This window comes from Dipodomys ordii, unplaced genomic scaffold (genome assembly GCF_000151885.1).
Source record: "Dipodomys ordii isolate 6190 unplaced genomic scaffold, Dord_2.0 Scaffold32, whole genome shotgun sequence".
Lineage (NCBI taxonomy): Eukaryota > Metazoa > Chordata > Mammalia > Rodentia > Heteromyidae > Dipodomys > Dipodomys ordii.
This window is the reverse complement of record NW_012267248.1, coordinates 13,128,820-13,154,470: the sequence shown is the minus strand read 5'-3', so window position 1 is coordinate 13,154,470 and position 25,651 is coordinate 13,128,820. Positions and strand designations below refer to the sequence as shown.

Below are 25,651 nucleotides of genomic sequence, written 5' to 3'. Positions count from 1 at the left end.
TGCAGAAGTTTAAGCTTACTCAATAGTCATCCTGGCCACTGATTCCAGAGAGTTGTAACCAGCTGCTGTGAAGTTATCTTTGTACCTTTCCATCTTAATAGCTTGTAGCCATTCTCCAACTGAACAAAAGGCAGTGAAGTCAGGAGTGTTTTGATCCAGAAGAGGACTTAGTGGTCTAGATATGAATAGAACAGAAAAATAAATATTTCCAACCAAAGAACATCTTGGCTGATATATGAATCAATGTATAGAGAATAAAGTTAAATATTTTAATTGAAGCACAGAATAATAGATACACTCATAAAAGGCATACAGTTACCCAATCATTACAGATGGCTGAAGTTAAATTTTTACATATTGTGGCAACTAGGCTGTGCCTTCTGTGTGTTCTTACCAGTACGGCTTAGGGTATTTAGAATTTGTAAATGTTCTTTCCTTTGTTTCTACCACAGTCAAGATATGGAATCAGCTCAGATCCTCCTCATTGGACAAATGGATCAAGAAAATGTGATATATATATATATATATATATATATATATATATATACACACACACACACACACACAATGAAATTCTATGCTTCCATAAGAAAGAATGATATTGCTTCATTTGTAAGAAAATAGGAAGACTTGGAAAAATATTAAGTGAAGTAAATGAGACTTTAAGAACATAGGTTGCGTGTTTTCTCTCATTGTGTTAGCTAGAATGTGCCTATAGATCTACAAGTAAACACACTGGATGGTTAAAGAAATACGCTGAGACATGGTAAACTATATAGGTATTCACACATAGTAAAATCAAAGGAGGATATTCTTTGACACAATACTATTTATATTTGATCATATAATATTTATTGAACTCCAGGAAATGGAAAATAGAAGTTATTTTTCATTATTGCTGTTTTTATTTTTTCCTTTTGTCTTGTTTGTTCATTTTTCTGTCTCTGGGAAGGTAAGGCAAGACACAGAAATTGTAAGACAAAAGGTAAACAAATGAAATAGTGGCATATACCAGACACTGTGTAGAAATGGACTACACAAGTTGTGAATGGGGATGGGAGGGAAAACCCGAGAAAGAGTGAGGGAAAGGGTGACATTGTCCAAAAAGAAATGTACTCTTTATCTGACTTATACAACTGTAGCTCCTCTGTATAGCACCTTTGTAATACCAATAAAAATGCAAGAAGATGTACAAGACACTATGTAGAAAACGAACTTTACAACTTGAGGGGGAGGGGAGGCTAGGGGAAGGGGAGAGGGAAGGGATGGTAGGGAAAAAACAAAGGAGGAGGTAATAGGAAATGTACTCATTACTTTACTCTTGTAACTTTCACCTCTCTGTACACTATTTTTACAATAAAAAACAAAAAAAATGCAAGAAGAAAAAAATCAAGAAATAAACTCAAAGCAAAAATACCTCCACAGCATATTAAAACACCTGAAAAACTGAATAAAAATGATCTTACAAAAAATTATCAGATTAAATGAAACACATTTGGTTGGGTTCTAACTTATTCAGGCCATAAAGATACTGTTGAGAATATTACACATCTGCCATATGAATGACTCCCTGTAAGCACCTTGGGAGATAATGCATCTTCCCCAGAGCCAAATATACCACCTGTAGACTACATCATCAGGCTTACCTGGAAGCTGAAGTGAAAGGAACTAGTAACATGAATCACAGTGCAACAATCCAAGTGCAGGAATCGAGGGGACACTTTAAAGGGCAAGCTTCTTAAATCATGTGTCGTATTACCTTGATAATCTTTAGTTTTGCAGAACCATTTCATTCAAGAGTTCAAAACAACACAGTAAAAGAAGCAATATATATGTGGCAGACAATGGAGATTCAGTAATAAAATTATTGTAAATAATAATAGTCACCTGAAAATAGTAAATGCCACCTTATCACAAAATTCCAATTAAAAGCTTGTTAAAGAAAGAAAAAAACCATAGTATCCAGTGTGAAGAATAAATGGATTCTCTTTATCCAGTAATTAATGTAAGCCATCTGAAAAAAGAATCTTCCGTAAGCACCATACGTTTAATATAGATGATCGTTAGACACAAAAGTCGATCTGCTCTTGGGGTAAGGATGAGAAGGTAAGCAGCGTATGTGAATATTTGATTTCATTTATTTCTATTCCCTTCAGGAACTCTTACCTACTACATGTTCCCAGGGGAGTTTTCAGACTATTGGGGTTTCGAATCATTTTGTCAAGAATCCCAACAATCTGTTCAAACTTGGGTCGTTCAGCACGTTCCTTCTGCCAGCAGTCCAGCATTAACTGGTGAAGACCAGCTGGGCAGTCCATGGGGGCTGGTAAACGATAACCTTCTTCTATTGCTTTGATAACCTAAGAGCCAAAGGGACATTAGAATATTACTGACTGAAGTACAAGCACAATACAACAAATCACTTGTTAGGCAACATGATTTATCTACAAAAGAAGGAGGTAGATTGCTTTGCCATAGATTCATGTTTCCCCTAGCCCGAAAACATCCATACATAATAAGCATGTTATAATAGGATTCATCAAGTATACAATATGATGACATCTACTGGTTAATGAAGCAATTAAGTCACTCACAGTGTAAGACATGGAAATATTGTTATGCCATCCCAGAGGCTTCCAAAATGATCATGTCATGGAACTATTTTCCTCGAATATAATTGTAAGTGTATATAGGTGAATTTAAAAAAATGAAAAGGAATGGGCTGGGAAGGTGGCTCAGTGGTAGAGCGCTTACCTTACATGCCTGAGGCTCTGGGTTCGATTCCTCAGTACCATATAAGCAGAAAAAAAAAAGCCAGAAGTGGCGCTGTGGCTCAAGTGGTAGAGTACTAGCCTTGAGCTGAAGAGCTGGGGGACAGTGCCCAGGCCCAGAGTTCAGGCCCCATGACCAGATTCCCCCATCCCCCACAAAAAAGAGATGCAAACATGTGAAGGCACTGTGAAGGAATACATTACCAACCTAGGGACTGCTTTTTAAACAACAGGGAGCTTAATGTTCAATGTAAAGATACAGTAAAGTCAATTTGTAATGGTTCCTGAGAGGAGGCTGCCTTTCTTTCTTCACATTCAGTGACCTCACAGTGCTGGTGGAAGTAAAATGCATGGGGTGAGGTTGAGTTTTAAACTGTACCCAGAAACTGCGAAGGTCTACAAATCAGGGCTTGATAACTAGAAGTGTTGGTTGGAAAACTTAATAGGCAGTACACCACTGCCTATTTATATTTAATCTAATAACATGGCCAAAATCCTGCTCATATCAGGCCATGAAGGTTAATTAAAAATGAAAAATAGGTTTGCATAAACATCTGTGCCAGGTAACCAAAAAGCCTCTTACTTATCAATCAGAAGGAAAGACCACCCCCCCCAAAAAAAAAGAGAAAAAAGGTATTACTAATCCAAGCAGAACTGGGAAGCTAATAAGAAGGAAAACAACACAAATAAGACAGGCTTATAAAGAATTAAAATATACGCAAGAATGAGTAACAGGTCCTTTGACACTGGCTGATATAATAACAGTGCAAATGTAAGAAAAAAAAATCTAAGCCTGGTAATGGATGCTCATGTCTGTAATCCTAGATGCTCCAGAGGTTGAGATCCAGTGGATTAAAGTTGGAAGTCAGCCAGAGCAGAAATGTCTGCAAGTCTCCAATTAGTCAGCAGTAAGCTCTAGGCTGAAGATGTAGCTCAAGTGTTAGAGCACAAGCCATGCAAGCACACAGGAAAACTGAGTGATGCCATTATTTCAAGTCCTGGTACTAGCCAAAACAAAAACCCAACAAACATTGACAATTACCAGAAGAATAGGAAGTGAAGGGTGAATAACATTGTGTGAAAAGATTTCTGGGACACAACAGAGACTCTTGTGTATACTGTCAAGGTATACTTAGGAATAAAACCAAAGTTATGCTGAGAAATGTATTTATATTATTCCAGTAGCTGGGACCACTGTGAAAGAGGAAAAGATCATTGAGAGAAAAAGATCATAGAAAGACTCTCAAGATAAAGAACCAGTCATAACTTAGAATACAATAGAAAAGATGGGCTTCCATCGTCTGCTCAATGCTTATTTTCATTTCATAAATTTCACAATAACATGGCCTGTATTCCACACAATTCCACTCCATTTATGGGATTATGTCAAAATTTTACCAATAAAATTTTGTTTATACCTTAATAAAAATTAGACATAATATATAAATAAATTAGACATATGTTGGTGAAGACTTTTTTTTTTTGTCGGTTGTGGGGCTTGAACACTAGGCTTGGAAGTTGTCCTTGCACTCTTCCGCTCAAGGCTAGCGCTCTACCGCTTGAGCCACAGTACCACTTCCACTTTTCTAATGGCTTTATTGGAGATAAAAGAGTCTCATGGACTTTCCTGCCTGGGCTGGCTTTGAACTGTGATACTCAGATCTCAGCTTCTTAAGTAGCTAGGATTATAGGAGTGAGCCATCGGCACCCTGTTTTTTTTAGGGACTTTTAATGGATGCTCTAAGGAATTATCGCCATGTCTCATGTGTTTATGAAAGCTTAATTTTTTATCAGCCTATGGCAAGATATTAGTAAAATTAACAATTCATCTGTCTTGGTCAATTTAAGAAAGAATAAATTCCCTCCAGTACTATAAACAGAAAAAGTCATACTATCAAAATTTCATAATTCTAAATTCTTGATTTGGACTAAGCAAGATACAAATCTAATTTTTACACACACACACACACACATAGTGAAAAATCAAGTGTGTGTGTGTGTGTGTGTGTGTGTGTGTGTGTGTTGGTTCTGGTTGTTGAACTCAAGGCCTGGGAACTGTCCCTGAGCTTTTCCTCAAGGCTAGTTTTCTACCATGTGAGCTGCAGCTTCACTTACAGCTTTTTGGTCATTAATTGGAAATAAAAGTTTTACAGATTTTCCTCAGTTCTCAGCCTCCTGAATGGCTAGGATTACAGGTCTAACTCAATACATCTAGCTCAAAGTGTGCTTTTAGTTTCGACATTTTCCATTATGACTGATCATTACACATGTAAAATACTTTTATTCAAAGGCATTAAATAAAAAGATAAATACTTGCAAACATTTCTGAAGAATGAAGGTTTTTAAAGTAAGGTTAGCTTTGTCAATAAATATCTTGACTAATTTGCTTCTATTACAATTCATACTCAAGAAAGTTATAAACAAAACAAAAATCAGTGCTCATTCAAGGGTTAATCAAGTGACCATCTATCTGGATGTGGGTCTAGGCATACAGGATCCTATTTTCCCAAGAATTTCTTGAGAATTTCTCTGTCCAGAGTGGAACTAATGCCTCCTGACAGCTATCCAACTCCTTGACTTCTACATCAACCCTTTTTCTATTTCCTCACTGTGATTACAGAGACCACATCTCATTCAGCATTCAGCTTGGGATTTTGTGGACTTGCTTAGAAATATAACCAGCAATTTACACCATGTTTTCATCATGTGTTATGAAAAGTCTTTTAAAATCCAATGCATTCGAAATTTAAGGGTTTTTGAAAATCCTTGACAAACATCTAGCTGCTAAATTTAGACAATGAAAAGTGAATTGGTTCCTTTAATATATCCATTTGGAAGGCAAAAGTTGTTACTTAGCTGTAGAGTACTTGCTGAGTCCGCAAGTGAACAAGACCCTAATTTGAATTCACATACACACACACACAAAGTCCATCTCTCTTTGTTTATATATACATGTAAAATGTACATATATATGAACAAATATGTATAGATAGAGAAATATTCCCATAAACACATCAATTTCTCCATGAATAAGATAGATTACAACATTCTTCAGGATGTATGAATTCCTTTCAGAGATGTCACGTAAAGAACCGATTCCATAGAAAATTTTAATTTTAATTATCAAGGTTTCTCTATTAGTATATTAGAAATTAAATACACAATGGCTCATATATAATTTTAACAACCTAAGAATAAAATATTTCAATTATTAAATAAGATTAATATTTATAAGCAATTTCATTCTGCAAACTAACCTAAGATTTCCACTATTACACAGATATTTAAAAATTTAATTCATAATGTCAAAATTAAAAACAAAACAAAACAGATGATGCTTAATATTGCATTCAAAACTGACATGCACACAACCTTACACATATTATCTTTGCTTGATAAACATTTAATATTTGTCTCTGGTACACTAATTCTATATTTATGAGGTTTGTGTTCCAGAAAAAAAATTTTAGGCAATTTTAAAACTTAAAATTATAGATATTAAATTTTTCCCTCTTGGGCATTTCTATTGTTTATTTTAGGAAATAAGAAGAACTTTGAGTTTTGGTCATCTTCTATTTCTGTCAATCCTTTGATGCTTGAAGACAGTATAGAAGGAAGGTGTCAGAAGAAATTCTATGCAGTATCTGGGGAATGTAAATATTCCTCTTCCTGGGCCCCAAGGATTTGTTTGCCCACATTTTGACAGTCTGTGAAATCTATGACATTGAGACCTGCCAAATATCAACTGCTTTGCTTCTGTCAAAAAGACTCATCATTTAGACTTTTATCTTTGAATCACAAAATGAAAACAAAACAATACATAAACAAATGACAAACTTTCTTGAGATGACTCAATTCAAAATACTATTTAACTACATTAAGAACTTTCCTATTTGGGGGCAGGAAATGTTCAGTTAAGGCCAGAAATTTGGAGCAGGAAAAATAACCTCAACAATACCACCTGAGTACTTTTCACTTCAGTTATAAAAAAAAAAAAACTGTCAGTTTTAATTTTAAGAATTTTATGATGTCAATTCCAAAATCATGAACAACAATTTGTATCTAACACTTTCAAATCGGCTTTTGAAAAGTAATTCCATTTCAACTATGATCAGCTTCTCTCATTGTCTATAATACATTAAGAGTTAGTGATTCCAAACCAATTTTTTGTTTGTCACGTTCTTTTTCTAAGTTACAATGCAAACTTTCCTTAAATATTTTATGATTTTTCCCTCTGCTTCAAGAACTTGCATTTCAATCATTTCCAGATTCCTTCAGTTTCATTGCTTTACTATACTGTAATCTTCCTTTCCCATCACCAGCTGTGAATTTCACCTCTGCTATAGTAGAATGAGTCCATTTGGTTGGATTCATACGTTTCCTTAAGCCTTTCCTCTGGGCTTTTCAAAGTGCTCTCTTGAAGTATTTTCTCATCAGCTCTGAACTGCAGTTTTCACCAGATTTCTAGTTCAATCCAGGGCATTTCCTTAGGTTTATGATTACTCTAAATTTAGCTATATTTCACCTGTGTTTTCACAAGTTGGACATTAAAAAAAAATCTGACATTGTTGAATCTTCTTGAATTACATAATAGACATTTATTAAGTTCAACTCAATAATATCAAATTACATTGTTTTTATGCTGCATTGCTTCACAAATGTTCCCTGGGGCCTGGGGCCCTTGGCTCATCCCTGAATTCCTAGTTACTTGGCAGGCTGAGAATGGCAGGATGGCAGTTTAATGCCAGTATAAATGGAAAAGATTCTGTTATCCCTTTTTAATCCATGACAGGCACAGTGGTGTTCACACCTGTCATCCTAAATTACATGGGAGGCTGAGATTGAGAGGATCATGGTTCCAGTTAGCATGGAATAATAATAATAATAATATAACCAGCACAAAACAGATGAAGGGTGAATCTGTGGTCAAGTTAGCCTAGCCAGAGTGAAAAAGGGCAGATCTAAGTACAAATGGTAGTACTGAAAATAAAAGTCATTGGTATCCTCATGGTCTGGCTTCTTTTCTCAAAGAATAACAAGTTGTTTTTGTTTTACTTAATATGTTCTCATTTCCATATTTAATAAATACTATGTAAAAGTATCTTCAGAAATTCTCCTCCTGGTTACAATCTAAACATCACTAATATTGATCATTAAGTCTAGATTGTAACATAGAATTAAATTTCAATAGCTAATTAAGCACTTTTTTATTTTCAGAACATCTATTTAAATGGCAAAGGAAAACATCATCTTCATTTACCTCTTCTGTACAAATAATTATTTTAGTTATATGACTCTCCCATTTAGCTCTTAAGAAAAATGTCATTACCTTTATAAGAGATAATATCCACTATATTCTCTCTACTAGCCCATGGCATTTAAATTGAAAAAAAAAGAGAAAGTAGTTCCTCAAAACGAAAATAAAAATAAAATGTCCACTAATGTATAGACATTATCATGGCAACTTCTGGTAATACTGTGGAAAACTAAGAAAGTACGTTATATCTATTTTTTTTCCCTTTAGGAAGCCATCATCTACAAGGTCCAATAACAATGCATCTGTTAGATACTGCTTTAACAGTAGTATAATACCTACATCTTGATTTGACATGTCCCAATATGGTCTTTCTCCGTAGGACATAACTTCCCACATGACTATTCCATAGCTCCACACATCACTGGCAGACGTGAACTTCCGGTATTGGATGGCTTCTGGTGCAGTCCACCTCACTGGAATTTTTCCACCCTGTTTTAAAAATAAATTGATACTTAAATATTTATAATAGCTTTATGGATAACTTATGGTTAGATCTGAAGCTACTGTTAAATATTTCTATATTGGTTGGCAAGTCAATAGCATTGAGTTTATTAAACTTGAATCTCTGTAAATTTAAAGTTACTAATCTTTTTATTGAACTCCCTTACAAATTTTAATTTTCAAAGCAACTCTATGTACTTAATAATCCTTGTGTGGTCTCTAGGCAAGAGTTTAATGAGTAGACAATGACAAATTAAGCTATGTAACTAGCAAGGAGAATTAAATAGGGAATATTTAAGTATATTTCATATATTTTTCTTTATTCCAGTGTCACAAAAGTAATGATTTAGTATATATAATATTCTTTTAGACTTTAAAAGAGGTGACTATGTTTTCTGCTATAATAATCAACTTGTAACTTATGCTTTTATATAACTATACCATATTTAAAGGATATGCCAGTACAAAGCAAGCAATGATATCAATCTTTGCTTACATATAGCTACCATGATAATGCTAATTTTTTAAAAGGAAAAAAAAACTGAAGTTCTGTTGCTTCTCTTCTGCTGTTTACTTTTGCATTAAGTTCTATTTCTGTGATTGGAAAAGTTAACCATATAAACAAGCCCAGAATTAAGACTTTTTCTTACAGTAGTTGTATAGACTGCTTCAGGATCATCCTCTATAACTCGGGACAGGCCAAAATCAGACACTTTACAAACAAGATTGCTGTTGACAAGAATATTACGAGCTGCAAGGTCCCTGTGTACATATCCCATATCGGCCAAATATCTCATCCCAGCAGCAATTCCTCTCAGCATTCCTACTAACTGAATGACTGTAAACTGCCCATCATGTTTCTGCAGGGAGACAAAACAAAAGTCGGTTAACTCTGTCTAATGTGAGAAAAAAAAAAAAAACTCACCACGAAATATGTCTGTGTAGTTGCCATTTAGGATTGCATAAGAAATGCTCATTAATTTTCTGTAGCATACGGATGACTTGTGGGAAAAATAACATAGACTGATTTCATTGATACCGAGAAAATATATTATTCATCACTTATAATAATTCATTTTAATATAAAATAATAATAGCTTGAGATCATGCATTCCCACAACATTGGGTAATTTTCAGATAAAACTAGTATCTAAGTGTTGCCTGTACTCCAAAAATTATATAAACAATATATGAAATAGAAAATAAAAATAAATACTCACAGAAAGTTATTTTTCTTCAAATATTAAAACAAAAACAAAGGGTAGGGGGATTATTTGATTGAAAATAGGGAACATTTCTAAGCAGCAGATGACTAATAGTGCTGATATTTTTTCTTTCCTTGCTCCTTGTAAAGATCTTACTTGAAGTAATGATTCTCAGCTATATGTAGTAGTAAATGAGATGAAAGAATGTTTGCAAGTAGGCTAGTCACCACTTATCTCTAAGCTTTTTCTTTTCTTGTTTTTGTTTTGCTTTATTTACTTGGTTTAGTTATTGAGACAGAATCTCACCATGTGGTTTAGGTTGGCCTACAACTCACAATTCTCCTGCTTCAATCTCTCAAGTCTAAACCCATCATAATCCATAGTTTTTATATCTGTAGAAAACACTTAGCATGGGTTGGGAAGGTGGCTCAGTGGTAGAGCACTTGCCTTGCATGCTCAAGGCCCTGGGTTAGATTCCTCAGCACCACATAAGAAAAAAGAAAAAAGCCGGAAGTGGCGCTGTGGCTCAGGTGGCAGAATGCTAGCCTTGAGCTGAAGAGCTGAAAGACAGTGCCCAGGCCCAGAGTTCAGGCCCCACGACCGGACCCAAAAAAAAAAAAGAAAGAAAAAGAAAACACTTAGCATAGAGAGTGTGGGTTTCAGATAATGAACTATCTGGGTGATGCTGCAAAGAACTTGTTAGGTATATTAAGATCATGTCACAAGGAAAAGATTCTCTCAATCACATGATTGCTCAGAAATCTGAGTTGAATATGTCATTCTAGCCCATAAAAAATAAATATTGCTTGACATTTTAATATTTAGTTATTTTCTCTTTCCCAGGTGGAATAACACGTATGTATTTGTATTGGTAACTGAAGTTTTTGAGAATAAAAGTATACATGTTTATACATTTAAGATGTATCACTTACAAAAAAGTCACATAATTTAGTTGCCATTAAGTAACATATTTAAATTTCTAGGCTTCAGGTTTACTTTATACTTCAAGTATGATATTAACAATAACATTTTCTATTACTTGATATTGAAATGCTCAAAATATGCTAGCTTAAGCCAAAACAGAACACTGTTATTCTTATCTTTAAAAATCAATTGCTGACCTCTTAAAGTTGATGATGTTCACATCAAAACAAAGTTTGTAAAATAATATTGGCTACATGCATAGTGTATTTTGGATAGAATAATAATTTTAGTACTTACCCTGAGAAATGCATCTAGGGCCCCATTTTCCATGAATTCTATTACAATCATAACTGGTTTTCCTGAAATTAAGAACAAGAAAAATGTTATTTCAGAATTCAGAATATAAAGTTTAGAGTTATTCTCTCTCTCATCCCAGAAAAACCCAGGGTGCTCTTATGAGAGACTGGATATGTAGGATATAAGTATTTTTAATGTTGTGGATGATGTTGTTAGAGATAAAAAGACAGGAAACATCCTTGTAAGACACAAACATGGTTCATAAAGTTAAATCATACAAAGGCAAGAAAAGGTGTGCTTCAGACCCCGGCGTTGTGAGGAAAACTCAATGATGTTTTATATAGAAAAGAATAAACAGCATCACTTTTATGGCTCTTGATGCTAAATAAAAATATCTCTGCTCCAACCATTAGATTGTATTCTTCAGCTCTAATACTGCTCTGATTTTTCCCTCAATTTTTTCTGAAGAGATAGCATAAAAGATGTATTTTTATTAGTAATAAACCAAAAAAACCATTTAGAATATGCAATATTCAGTTGATGCATAAATGTTTAAAACTTGTAAACGATGCTAACATCTGGGAAAGTCCATTCAATGAATGAAAGATGTTACCTCTCGTCACAACCCCTTCTAAATGGACAACATTGGGGTGGTCGAATTGTCCCATGATGCTTGCTTCACATAAAAAATCTCTCCTTTGTTTCTCTGTGTAGCCAACTTTCAGGGTTTTTATGGCTACTGCCACATCTCTTTTTCCTGGAAGTTTCAAGCGACCACTGCAGACTTCTCCAAATTCTCCTGAAGAAACAGAGCAAGACAGGTGTTATTGTAATTTATGAAATATTTTCTTTCTCAAAGAAAATGAATTAATGATTTTCAATACATTTCTAAGTAATAGAGCATGCTCATTAAGTTGAAATGAATACATTCCCAGAGATGCAACGAAAGAATGAAAAATGAAATTAAAATTCAAGACCATATGAGCTCATTCACAGAAGTTAAGTTTTCTTTCATTGTCTGTTACACAGTCCATAACTTTTCAACTGGAGTAATATATACTCCAAATCCAACATTTGAAGTACAAATATAACTCACACTAATGATAAGGTATGTGAGCAAGTTCTAAATATTGCTACTTCTTTTAAAGCTTGAGAAACAAATATTTATTAAAGATTTAAAAGTTTGAAGTTTGTATCCATTGTATATGCTATACTTATGAGACTTGGACACAAATGTATAATTTTAATGAAAGTATTTACAAAGAAATAGTTCAATAAATTATTTCATACATATACATTTTCTATATTAACTTCAATAGTACAATGAGCAATATTTATAAAAATAAAACATTAAATCTTTGTAAGAGATAAGAAATCAAGTAAGCAAAAATATGTAAGTTACAGGAAAGTTCAGACTTTTAAAAAAGTATTGTTATTTCTTGAGTAACAGGCAGAAGTTATTATGAAGCAGTTTAACTCCAACAGTATATTCTGACTGCAGTTAAATATATATAGATTTCCGTGTGCCACACGCTACCTTCTTTTTCCCCTTACGATTTCATAAATAAGTCCAGCTTCATTGCTCCTAATAGTTCAAGCAAATGCAAAAGTTCTATACTTGAGGTATAATTATTTGCCTGTCATTATGATGCATGACTTTCAATCTTGGCTAAACGGAACAGCTGAACAAGGAAACTACAACAGCCTTACCTGCACCAATCACACGCTCAATTTTAATACAGGAGGCATCTAGCTCCTTGGCGAATTGATGGACAGCTCTATTTGGGTCCTCATAGGTTTCGGGGTCAATGTAGGTTTTGGTGCCTGGAAATTTAACTGTAATGATGTAAGAAAGCATGACTGTGATGAAGCAAAGCACTTATTGTGCAGTCAGCCCAGGAATTTCATTATGCAGAGTGCTCCTTGGAACAGTGAACTTGCTTCCACATCACCTGATTTTCAGCAGTTCTAACAGACTACTTCAGTCTGCTGGCGTATAGGTATTATCTGCAAGCTTCTATAGGTAACATGGGATCCAGCTCATAGGTTACTAACTGAATTGCTTTTCCAGTAAATCAACAAAAGACATCCACCAAAGTTTCTGACATGCCTATCAGACTGGAGTTGTAATTAAATTCCGTGCTATCATGGCATAGTTCAAGCCATATTGAGGTTGGAATGGCCTTGGAAACACATTTGTCAATCTATCAGTCAGTCAATCAATCAAATTAATACACTGGGAAAAGAAGACATTTCATTTACAGGTAGACTACTACACTGACAGCAATATTAAAAAACATTTAGACATCTTACGTATTCTTTTGATTTATTTTTAAAGACCAACCATCGTTGACATGTACATAAAATTCATACAGGATGTGTGGGACTGCTATCACAAAATCAAGAGCGAAATATTCTAAAGACATAGATTCATTTTCACCTCAAAGGGTGATAGAGGCCTAATATACAAAGTTCAGATAAAGATAGAAAATTTACAATATTCCTGGGCTCTCTTAACCAAGTATGACAGCAATTTGAAACAAGAATGGTTTATGTGAACTTTCAGTTATAAGGCTTTGGAAGACCTTAGCTGCTATAAAGAGGTAGCCAATAAGCCTCACAAAAGGTAGTTAAAATTCAGACAACAGAGAATCATCTTAAATGTTAAAAATTTTCAAATGTACCCAGAAGCATGCAGGTAACAGAAAATGATAAGTAAACTTCATATCAAATTCACTTACAATAATGTATTTCAAATCTATTCATTTAAAGACAACAAAAGATAGATAGGCATATATTTGATTGTATTAATGCAAAGAAGAAAATTACACTATATCCTTAAAAAATCTTTATTGTTTTTTTTTAACAAAGCCACCAAACAAATTTTTCATTAACTCTTACTATACTTGGAGAACAATATATTTCTTTAGATATTACACCAAAGCCTAAACTGTGCTTATGTTGTCACATTAAATTTAAATTATATTCTAAAAATAAACATATAACAAACCAAAAGAAGCAGAATGTATAAAGGAAAATAGGATTTAAAAATCTTGATTTATTCTGCTGTAGTTGATTGTTTATCCAAAATTGATTGTCTTAAACAATTATTGTTGCAGTTTATAAAACTGACAGATGCTCATTTGTTACTAAAGCTGAACATGAAAAAAAAACAACACAAGAAGAAAAGAGAGAGGGGATAGAATGAGAAAAGAGAGAGGAAGGAGTACAGGGGAAAGGGGGAAAGAGAAAGAGAGAGAAGGGAAGAAAACAATAGGTTAACCTCCTAGATTGTCAGGCAGTTGGAGAAAGAGCCGTCTTCTCCCTTGTTATACTCTCCATTTTTTCTTTTTGTTTATTTTGATAAGGAAACTAGATTGGAGGTAGCTTTCTGCATCTCAAACGGGTCTCTGATGATTCTTTATTCAAGCTGTCATAAAATATTTTGACAGGCCAGAGCTCTTTTGGCATGAAAACATGAAATACTGCCCAGCTTGGATTCCAAGACATTGTTAGAAGAAATGATAGGAGGAAACAAAATGCAAATTGGAATTGCTTCCTTCAACTCCTCCATTGTGTTTATGTCTTTAAATGGAGCACTTGGGCCATGGAGAGTTGAGGGCACCTGCTACAAGTGACTGGACATTGTATTAAATTCAGTGCTCTAAAAGCTAGTTAAATGGTTGCTTTCAACTTTCTGTAAAATCCAATCTGATGTCTTAGCAACTAGGAAAATTGTCTGTGTACTAAGGGAATGAAAAGAACCTGGCTTGTAAATAGCTGGCAACCATAGAACTGTACTTTAAGGTATTTTAGATAAAGCCACAAAAGTAAAAGAAGTGCCTGGTTTTCATCAAATGGCAAGATATCTTTATAGAGAGAATGATTCAAAAATACGAAAGATTTACCAGAACAGAGTAAGTTAAGTCAACTTTTTCTTTTCCTTCTTTATTTAAAAGTAGATATAAAAAATAAGTTGACAATTCTAGATAGTTCGGGTCTGTTGCTTATCTCAATTTAAGAGTGTGAGCTCTTAAACATTTTCATACTTCAATTTACATTTTTTATAAATGTTAAATATTTTGAAACCACCATAGATATTTTAGTGCAGAGAGAGAAACTGTTGATATACAACAAGCTTATCTTGTCTATGTCAGCAACTGAGGCATGCGGCTCTATATACCCACTGAAATCTGTAGTGAAATGTGGAGCAGAATGACTAAAATTACCTATCAGGCTATAGAACAAATTTGGGATAAGACATGTTTTAATTTAATGTCTGAAATAACCTGTAAGTTAAAGCAAACAAACTAAAACACATATGACAATTTTGGGGTGTCTGCCATACTCAGTAAGTTAAAGCAAATTGACATATGTATTATGATAATAGTAAATAACTATGGCAGTAAATTATTTGTGTATGGATAAGATCTGGGTTTCCAGAGATTATGGTATCAGATTATGCTTAAATATACATTTTTTTACACTAGACATCAAAATGTAGGCATTCAAATTTCAATCCTGTCCTTCCTATTTGGGAAAGTGTTAACTATCTTCTCAACTGTCAGGGTAGAAGAAAATAAAAATGTAGCCATCACATTTTCTGTATATTTTTTAGCTATCAAGTGCTATGATGTGCTCATTACTGAAGATTTTCATAAGAAGATGAGGGCTAAATTAGTAAGAGGAAGCTCCCACAGTGGAAAAAATCTAAAATAATTCCTGGAGATTCCATCAAGTCAAGGATGGGGCTTGAATTGCATATAATTTGGGATACTCTCTTTTTTTAAAAAAAGGAATATATGATTATATTCAAACTTGATGGGAGCTTCCAGGATGTGAAAAGTGGTCCATACAAGGGAAGGTCCCTGAAATGTAAACTTCATGTTAAGCTACCAATCCTTTTTTTGCTTCACAGACTCCTCTTAGTGTCACTGGTGCACACTCTATAGTTTCCTATTCTGTTTGAATCTGTACAATGTGAAAGCACATTCTCTTTCAAAATTTATAGTCAAGGAACTGGTTTTCAACAGATACAAAGACCTTGATAAAATTAAAGAAGGATTACAAGGGTATCCACAGTTATTTTTATTTTAACCCAGATAAGGTTTCTCTCTATAGTGTAGGCTATTCTGAATCTGCTACCCTGGCTTAGTTTCTTTGCTACTGGAATGATTGTGAGCGACTATACCTGGAACCATTTGTGTAATAAATCACATATTTTTATGTGTGCTTTTTTTCTTTAAGGAATCATGAGGGTAATCAGTGGCTTGCTTGATATTCATCACCGTTACAAAGGTACATCATAATATTGTCTTAAGAATTTGATCATATAATATATATATATATATATATATCTGTATCTCTATTCTTGACTTCCTTATCTCTCTTCAAAATACATATTCAAACAAAAACTTGTAAAAATCAATGAACTCACATTCATAAGAAATGTTCAAAAGTGTGAATATTATTAATACACCATTTAGAACCCTTTAAATAACTATCATTGATAATAAATTTATAGAAGAAAGATGCTCCTTGGGATAGTTTTTCATAGTGGCATTATTCAGTGGGTTGGGATAAAGGGTCTAACCTTGTAACCTGAAAGGACATTCCTTAGCTAGAAAAGGGTGTCATGCAATATTTAGTGGGTTGTTAGTAGAATGATAAATAATTTGGGCAAGTTGGCTAAAGGAAAAACTGTGATGCAAAATCAGCTGAATATTAATGCAGACATTACATTTCTGAACATATTTCATGTTTTTGAATTCACATCACATGATTTTTCATTCTCAAGTTCTTATTGAAGCGCTTTAACATAACATTGTGAACTTCTTATATAATTTGAGCATGATGCATTGGAATTTGTTCCTATCAATACTACAAAGCAGATTTCTATATTAAGGGGTGTATATAATAATAATAATGAAGAAAAGCCAAACACTTACAATGAAAGTAAAGTTCTTCATCCCCTTCTTGGTCAGCTTTGCTATAGCCACAATGCCTGGAAAAATGCAAATTAAGAGAAATGATTTTACTTTTTATCTTGAACATCCAGTATTGTTCAATATTTTCTTTAACAATGTGCTAACCGAAAAGAAGCCATAAAACAAAAAAAATCAAAATCTGTCTTTTCATCATTATGAGTTCATTTTTTTTAACAGACATCATTTGAAATCTACACAGAAAACAAGAGCCATTGAGTATGACAATGGAATAGGAAGAAATTTTCTGGACCTAGATTTTTGTCAACGAGTTAAGATTTGTTTATGTATTTTTCTGCAAAAAATCCAAAATGTTAAGTGGATTGCACAGACATAAAAAAACAAAATTCCCCCTAGGTTCATTGCATGCTTATTATATAATGTAACTCTGGATAAAACCAGTAAAATTTATCCAATAGAAATGATAATACTCAGGCCTCCTTAAACTAGAGGCAGTGATCAAAGTTATATTGTATTTTGATTTGAGAAAAATAAAATTACATTGCAATTTAATATTTTATAATGGAGAGGTATTATTTGTATTTCTTATTCAAAATACTGTTGTACTAAATCAAAAACAGGATGACACAATTCTAGAAAGCATGTTTTATAGTAGATATTGTAATAATTCAACGTTCTACCTTCTTCCAATGATGAAGCCGAAAACCATGAAGACGAGGATGATGGTCCCTGCTACAGCTACCACCGCAATGATTATAACAGGATTCTGTTCACTGGAGACAGCTGTGGCTGCAGACAGAGGAAACAGCCTCAGAAACAGTTGATAGGATTCAAGAATGTGAGAGGTTAAATAAAATGTCTGTTTTGTTTAATTCACTTCTAATTTTAAATAAATTTATTACATCATAATAGTGTACATACACAGAAATGTTTACTTAAAGTTAGGTATGTGTTAGCATATTTACAGAAGGACAAACTTTCTGCAAGTACTTAAAAGAAAGATTTCATAAAATTCTCTTACTGTAGACATTTCATGTACAAAACTAAGTAATTCTATGTGTATTAATGCAAGCTTAGTTGTGCTTTTCTAATATTTCTTTGGATGCAAATACATAAATCCACACTTTTTTTTTTCCTGTTGGTTGTGGGGTTTGAACTCTGGGCCTGAGTGCCATTCCTGAGCCCTGAGCTATTCAACTCAAGGCAAGGGCTCTACCACTTGATCCACAGCATCACTTCTGGTTTTCTGGTGGCTAATTTGAAATAAGAGTTTCACTGACTTTCCTGCTTAGGCTGTCTTAGAACTGCAATGCTCAGATCTCAGGTGTAAGCCACCAGTGCCTGGATGTTCCACATCTTTTAAAAGAACTTCGAATCCAGAATGTTTCAAAATAAAATGCAGTTTCCACTTCTACCTTTCCAAGTTAGTTAAGGTTTTTTATAGTGTTAAGCCACCTTTGTGATATATTCCCCATAGTGTTATACTTTCAGTACTGGTATAGACTTTATGAAATCACCAGAAGCATACGACAATGAAATTTCACATTTCAGTAAAGTATCAGGTTGTAAATATTATATAGCATATAAAGTCAATACTGTGTTTACTTCGGAAACAAGCAACAATTATATTCTATAATTAAAGCAGGATGGAAAATCCCATTCATTTTGTTTGTGTCAAGGGACTAGGTCTCCAGAGTCGGAAATCACAAGCAATCAAAATATGTCTTGCCATAGTACACTGTATATCTTTGGTTCCTATTTAGACTTTCTCTATTTTAACCATGTCTGACTTCTTTTGATAACTTATCTCTTGATTCTATACACCTATGGTAAATAACTAGCTCCTATGCTGAACAGTGAAATTATCTGATAGCTTCCGAACAGAGGTGCTATAAAATCTTTGTTGTAATACCTGGTTTACCACCTGCTGACTTGCTCCTGAGGGAACTAGACAAAAGTTAAAAATAAACAACTTTCAAGTTTCAATTGTTGGATTATACTTTAATAGACATACACCAAAGAAAAGATACTTCAAATATTTGGTTGGTTTGGTTGGTTTTTGTTTTGTCTTATTTTAATCTGATGTTTTAAATACATAGTGAGAAGAAAACCAATGGACTAGACCTACTTGTGAGGAAAGAAGATACTATGTATGTAAGTGTAGATATTGGACCAGAGGTCTGTTTCTCTGCTTGTCTTAAGCTTAGCTTTTTCCTTAACTTCAGAAACTCAATTGAGAAAATTGAGCCCAGATGAATGGTGAATAAGAATTTGTTATTCTTTTCCTGTATTTATAAATAGAGTGATATCAATCTTTCTATAACTGATATTTATGGTCAATATTTTAATAAGACATAAATATCAGAAGCCATTTGTAAAGGTTATATTTAGAAAGTAATCATATAATTTTTTTTAAGAAAACAAGAGATGTATTGAATCTTGGTTCAAGGCCAGCTGAGGAAGGAAAGCCTATGAGACTCTTATCTCTTAAGTTAATCACCAAAATGTGAGGTTCAAGTTGTAGAGTGCTAGCTTTAAGCAAAAGAGCTAAGAAACAGCACATATCCTAGTCCCTGAGTTCAAACCCAGGACCAACACACACACACACACACACACACATACACACACATACACACACATACACACACACACACACATACACACACGCAGTAAACTGATTTTAGTATGTTTGTGCGAGAGCATAATCTGAAACTTCTCTTTTAATTCTACAGACAGAATTTTTGAACCTGTTTCTCTTTTTCTCATTGAGATTTTCATTGAGAATACAACCACTGTCTTGCAACTATATATGTGCACCTCATTTTTAACACAGCATCTTGTGCTAAATTAGTGCTTCTCAAAGCGTAGTTTACAAATCCCTGAGGATCCTCAAGGACTTTCCATAGAACCTGCAAGTTAAAAATGATTTTTCTAGCCAGGTGCTAGTGGCTCACGCCTGTAATCCTAGCTACTCAGGAGGCTGAGATCTGAGGATCGTGGTTCAAAGCCAGCTCAGGCAGGAAACTCCGTGAGACTTATCTCCAATAAACTACTAGAAAACCGGAAGTGGCACTGTGGCTCAAGTGGTAGAGCGTTTGCCTTGAGCTGAAGAGCGCAGGGATAGTGCCCAGGCCCAGAGTTCAAGCCCCATGATCGATCAAAAAAACAAAAACAAAACAAAAATGATTTTTCTGTGATATGTTGACATTTCTTTCCTTTTATACTCTCATTTGCCTTCAATGTGCTCATGGATTTCCGGAAGCTACAAGACAAGACAATCTCCACATGGTGATAGTTCAATTTAGTTCTCTGTGATATTTTTGTGTTGTAATTTTTGATGTGGCAAATATACATAAGAAAAAAAACAAACAAAAACACAAATTTTGGAGGTCAAAGTATTTTTTGACTTATTGTGATAATCTATTCTACATGAATGAGGGTTACTTTATTTCTAAGTGCCTTTTAAGCACCAAACACTATAAAAAACATTGGCAAGAAAATAAAATATATATGCCTAGTTACTTTATTCACCAACTTCACATTCTAATGAGAGATATTCTGATGATAAAAATATGGGCAAACTTCAAAACTACTTTGGGTTTTGTAAAATCAATTTAAAATGATAATATGATCCAGGTGCCAGTGGTTTCTGACTATAATCCTAGCTACTCAAGAGGATGAGATCTCAGAATTATGATTTGGAGACAAGCCAGACAGACAAATCTGCTACACTCTTTCTTTCTTTTTCTTTCTTTTTTTTTTTTTGTCGGTTGTGGGGCTTGAACTCTGGGCCTGGGCACAGTCCCTCAGCTCTTCAGCTCAAGGCTAGCACTCTACCACTTGAGCCACAGCACCATTTTTGGTTTTCTGGTGGTTAATTAGAGTAGCTAGGATTACAGGCGTGAACCACCAGCAACCAGCAATTCTTCTAGACTCTTATCTCCAATTAACCAGGGGGAAAAAAGCCTAAGGGGGAGATGTGGCTCAAGGAATAGTATCCCAGCTGTGACCTGAAAAACCCAACTGAGAACTGAGGCCCTGAGTTCAAATTCTAGTACACACAAGGAACAAACAAAAAGATAATATACAAAGTACTTGTCATATGCTTATCACACCAAATTATGTCACAACCTTTTCAATTGATAAATTTATATTATAATACTGTGCATTTTTAACATTTTAAATTAATTTCAGTATGTATCATATTATTGCTGCTTTGTTAAAAAATATATACAACAAAAGCCAGGCTGTGGTGGCTCATGCTTGCAATCCTAGCTACTAAGATGTATGAGATCTGAGGATCGCATTACAAAGTCATCCTTGGCAGAAGAGTCCACAAGACTCTGATCTCCAATTATTGTCCAGAGAAGCTGAAGTGGAGAATTATATTGATTTAATTTGTTTCAAAGACTTTCAAAATGCATGATGAGAAAACGATATAGTATTTTTCTATTACTTTTTATTTATAACTTCACTGCAAGAATAGGAGGAAGTCATAGCTAGATGTATCTTGTCTGAACAGTAACATCAGGAAAAATTAAAAACAAAAACAAAAAAAAAACCTCTCAAACAGGGGCTGGGAAGGTGGCTCAATGGTAGAGTGCTTGCCTTGCTTGTGTGGGTTCTATTCCTCAGCACCACGTAAGCAGAAAGTGGCATTGTGGCTCAAATGGTAAAGCACCAGCCTTGAGCTGAAGAGCTGAGGGACAGTGCCCAGGCTTAGAGTTCAGGCCCTTACAACCAACAAAAACCAACCAACCAAACCAAAAAACCCCTCCCAAACAGAAACATACACTCAATGGCAATCAGCAGTGGTACCCAAGAAGTGGTATTTGTAGCTTATACTGTAATAGTAAATGGGGATATGCATCTCAGAACTGATATATTGCTTATTTGTTACATATGAAAATCTGATGTATTTTATATAATCTTGTTTTACATATCATAGCACAACTAGAAAGGGACTTCAGACATATAGGCTGAGTTGTATGGTGTATTAGATGGTAATCATTTAATCATCTCTTATATTTCATGTATATTTTATATGCTTGAGTATACTTAGAAAAAAAACCCTTCTAACAAGTTTTCTTTTAAAAATGCACCAGATAAAAGAAATGTGAATTTCATGTTCTTCCTGAATTCTAATTGTAAAAATATCATTAAAGGCCAAGTAGCCTAAACTTTATAACACAGGTTCATGAGTCTTCTCATTGTCCACCCCAGTGTAGGTTCTGATTATGTATAGGGGTTTTCCAAGAAATAGCTTTGTTGGACACAGAGTGAGAACATTGTTGGATCAGTTGCATCAACAAATAAATCCAGTATATCTTACCTGTATTTCTAACTTCACCTTTCAAAACTAACCAACGTAGTTGATATATATTAAAGAGACATCATAAGGTTCTAGCATTACTAAAATTAACCACAAGATATAATTGCTACCCTTAATGATCTTTCTGAGATACCCATGCAGTGTTTAGATATTTGTCTTTTGATATAAAATTTATCTTGATGCAAATAATCATAAGTATCAAGACTGAAATAAAAAAATAAAAAAGTAATTGTTACCAAGAATAAAAATCCAAACCAAAGATGGTAATTACCTTCAAACATTTTACCTGTAGCTTCCTCTAGCGTAGCAACATCAAGTCTGGGGCTGTAATTTCCATAACCAGCAGCAGTGAAAGCTCGAATCTGGAAGACATACACTGTTCCTGGTTTCAGGTTATTTATGGAGGCAGAGGTGGACTTCGTTTTTAAGGTAGAGTAGGTCCTTTCCCTTTGATCCTAGAAACAAGATCATCAGGGAATATTTAATGATAGGTTTCAAACAAATAATGTGGTAGCCAATGCTCACAATTTATTTCGTTTTGCCACACCATTTCTATTGAGGTGGCATTGTATCTTGTGGAATATTACAACGTTGAGCTGTTTCTAATATCAGTGTGAAACACCTGCTTTTCTTCTATAAATTTCAAAAAGAAACACTTTATTTAGATAATATTGATGTTGTGAGGTTTTGCTATGTTGGGATAGGGAAGAGTGGCAAGAATTTTTTAGTCATAATCCATTGTCTTCTGTAAAAGTCTATGGCTTCGTAGAGGTCTTCAGATAATTGTGTAGTTATGTAGTTACATAAACATTTATCCTAAATATTATTACACAGTAAAAATTACTTATTTAAAAATGTTATTTCTTTTTTTAAGCACTTAATACTAATGCATAGTATAAAGTGAATCAATCCAAGAGGTTTTCTCTATTTGATAATTTTAAGTAGTTACAATAGTTTTCACAGGACAGCAAACCAGCTGACTCAGTTAAGTCAATTCTAGTAACTTTTACATTTATGATCACTGTCATAATATTTCCTGTACTAGAAAGTACTCTAATATTTTCCATGTTACAAACTTTGAACCAGGTCTTTCTGGATAATGACTTATGGACAAGGTATGTATGTATGTATGTATGTATGTATGTATGTATGTATGTATGTATCTATATCCAGTCTCTAAAAAAGAGACAGAAATAACTACATGTATGCATCAGCAATATCACTACTTTCTAAACTTGGCCATTAGAAGGGGCTTGGATGGGGCACTTGACTTCCTGCTATGCTGTCTTACACCGAGGGAAAAGAGGGAAGGTATTTAGACACGATTAGTACAATGCATATAAAATAAATTTCACAAAGATCTAAAGGGACAAAATCACATTTTTTGATTCTGAAGTCTGAGGATACTGTATACTTGTTTAATAAAGTATTCTTATTTATAAAATATGAATTTATTTCAGGGCAACCCAAGTATCACTGAAGCACAATTCATTAGATAAACCATTAAAGATCCCAACAGTTCTACTCTTTTCCAAATGTACCAGACTAGATTGGTTTTGCTGTACTGGAACAGCCCTGCCCTGGTTATGCTATCAAAATGGAGTAAGTGAATAGATCACATAAACGGAACACTTTGACTTGTACAACCCAACAACTTAGCCTACAAAAATCCTCATTGTAATGATGAACCAGAGATGCAGGGAGGTTAAGAATGGCTAAAATGAAAGACACATTTTGAAGTAGCTCCAAATCAATGGCATCATGATCCCCATTAGTGTCTGGGGCAGTAGAGTGGCCTGAGATGCTTGGCACCCTGTTGATCCTTTCAGTTGCCCTTGGCACTTACTTTCTCGTAGTACTTGATTTCATATTCGGTGATGACTCCGTTGGGATGCTCGGGTTCCTGCCAGGAAAGCTCCACACTCCTCTGCAGCACTTTCTCCTTCATCACGCCGCTCACTTGCGAGGGAGCTGTTTGGACAAGACGTGTCAATAAACAATGAGAAAATTCACTGGATGCCTCAAATCAAATGTCACAACGGATCAGCCCCATGCTGTGCCAGTTTCATTAAGGTAAAAGAAAGCACCTTTTCATAGCTCACGATTCAGAAGCTAATGAATATTCAAACAGGACCTTATTACTGTTCATAAACTTTAATAGAAATTTAAATTAAAGTGCAAACAGCAGAAGATAGCATTGTTCAAGTTAGTGAGAAATGGAAATGATGGGGCTGAGAATGACAATTAAGCAAATGAATGCTAATGAAGACTAGAAAATATGATTTCAGATTAATCTCCAGTGATAAACTAAGTCCAAATATTTATTTCATATCCAACAGCAATACACTTTCAAAAGAAAAAAAACAATATAATATCATTCAAGAGAAAACACTTAAAATAGTGATTTAATTTTCAGTTAAAGGTATCACACTTTTAAAGAAGTAGAATGTAGCCATAATATTCGATGTTTCTCTTATGAAAATAGGAGACAGATGGGGGATAATGATGAAAGGGGTGATATTGATCAAGATTCATCCTACTTACAAACTGATATGTTCAATCTGAACCACTACTTAATAATAGAGAAATTATCAGAACAGAAAAGAAAAAAATGTTTTTATGTTTGTATGTCTGTATGTCAACATTTGTGTCTGTGTATTCTCAAAGAGTATCAAAAATCATATCTAGTAGTCAACATAAAAGAGCATGTGCAACTCATTCAAACTAGCATATAGACTTTCATATATGTAATTTATACACAGCTAACTTAGCCTTCAAGCTTGGTAGAAGTGATTCAGAGCTATAATCTTGCCTACTCTTTTTATACAGATAATAACACACTTTGAATTCATTCCTTCTAATTAGTGGCCTATCTTCTTTTTGGTAGCTAAGGCTGTGGAATTCAGCAAACTAATTTGCTCTGTCTAATTTGCTCCGTGATGATTAAGTAGTTGTCCTCTCTCTGGAAGTGAGTAGCTTGCTGGCTTGGCTGAGTTTCAGCGAGGTCGTTATGTTTCATGTATCATGCTCTATCTCATTCTGTAAAATATTTTCAGGCTGTTAATTTAATTTTCTGATGTCCGAAATTGTTAATACTCTTGCTGACAGCAAAGCAATTATACAGGGCTAGAGCCATTTAAGCAAGCTTCTGATGTTTATCCCTTTGGCTTTATTTTTTTTCTCTTCCTTCATATTTTCTTATATCCATGTCTAGAAAACACTTTTTCACTTCTTTCTTGCTTGGCAATTATGAAGAAAGAATACAGAAGATTTATGATTTCCATTTTCCCCCAGATTACTAATAAAAGAATAACTAGGCAGGTTAAGTGCCACAAATTTCCCTTGAAGGGTTTGTAGCTAAAATACTTAATAGAGTGTGCTTACACACTAAATGTATTTCTGAATTGTTTCAGTGAAGG

The 25,651-nt window shown here is 34.1% G+C and overlaps 1 protein-coding gene across 3 annotated transcripts in view; it reads right to left on the bottom strand.

Moving 5' to 3' along the window:
* The window catches only part of Epha7 (EPH receptor A7), a 167,802-nt gene that overhangs the window by 5,222 nt on the left and 136,929 nt on the right, over positions 1 to 25,651 (bottom strand). The window contains exons 6-16 of one of the 3 annotated variants that reach the window (XM_013016705.1): positions 24,079 to 24,203; positions 22,519 to 22,687; positions 17,581 to 17,689; positions 16,904 to 16,959; positions 12,666 to 12,791; positions 11,569 to 11,754; positions 10,956 to 11,017; positions 9,180 to 9,389; positions 8,368 to 8,517; positions 2,167 to 2,360; positions 20 to 175 (exon numbers count right to left, since the gene is read on the bottom strand). In XM_013016705.1, the coding sequence (XP_012872159.1) occupies positions 20 to 175; positions 2,167 to 2,360; positions 8,368 to 8,517; positions 9,180 to 9,389; positions 10,956 to 11,017; positions 11,569 to 11,754; positions 12,666 to 12,791; positions 16,904 to 16,959; positions 17,581 to 17,689; positions 22,519 to 22,687; positions 24,079 to 24,203 (1,543 nt within the window). Of the gene's footprint in view, positions 1 to 19; positions 176 to 2,166; positions 2,361 to 8,367; positions 8,518 to 9,179; positions 9,390 to 10,955; positions 11,018 to 11,568; positions 11,755 to 12,665; positions 12,792 to 13,264; positions 14,111 to 16,903; positions 16,960 to 17,580; positions 17,690 to 22,503; positions 22,688 to 24,078; positions 24,204 to 25,651 lie in introns of those variants that run through there. The other 2 variants (XM_013016704.1, XM_013016706.1) reach the window with 2 other exon arrangements.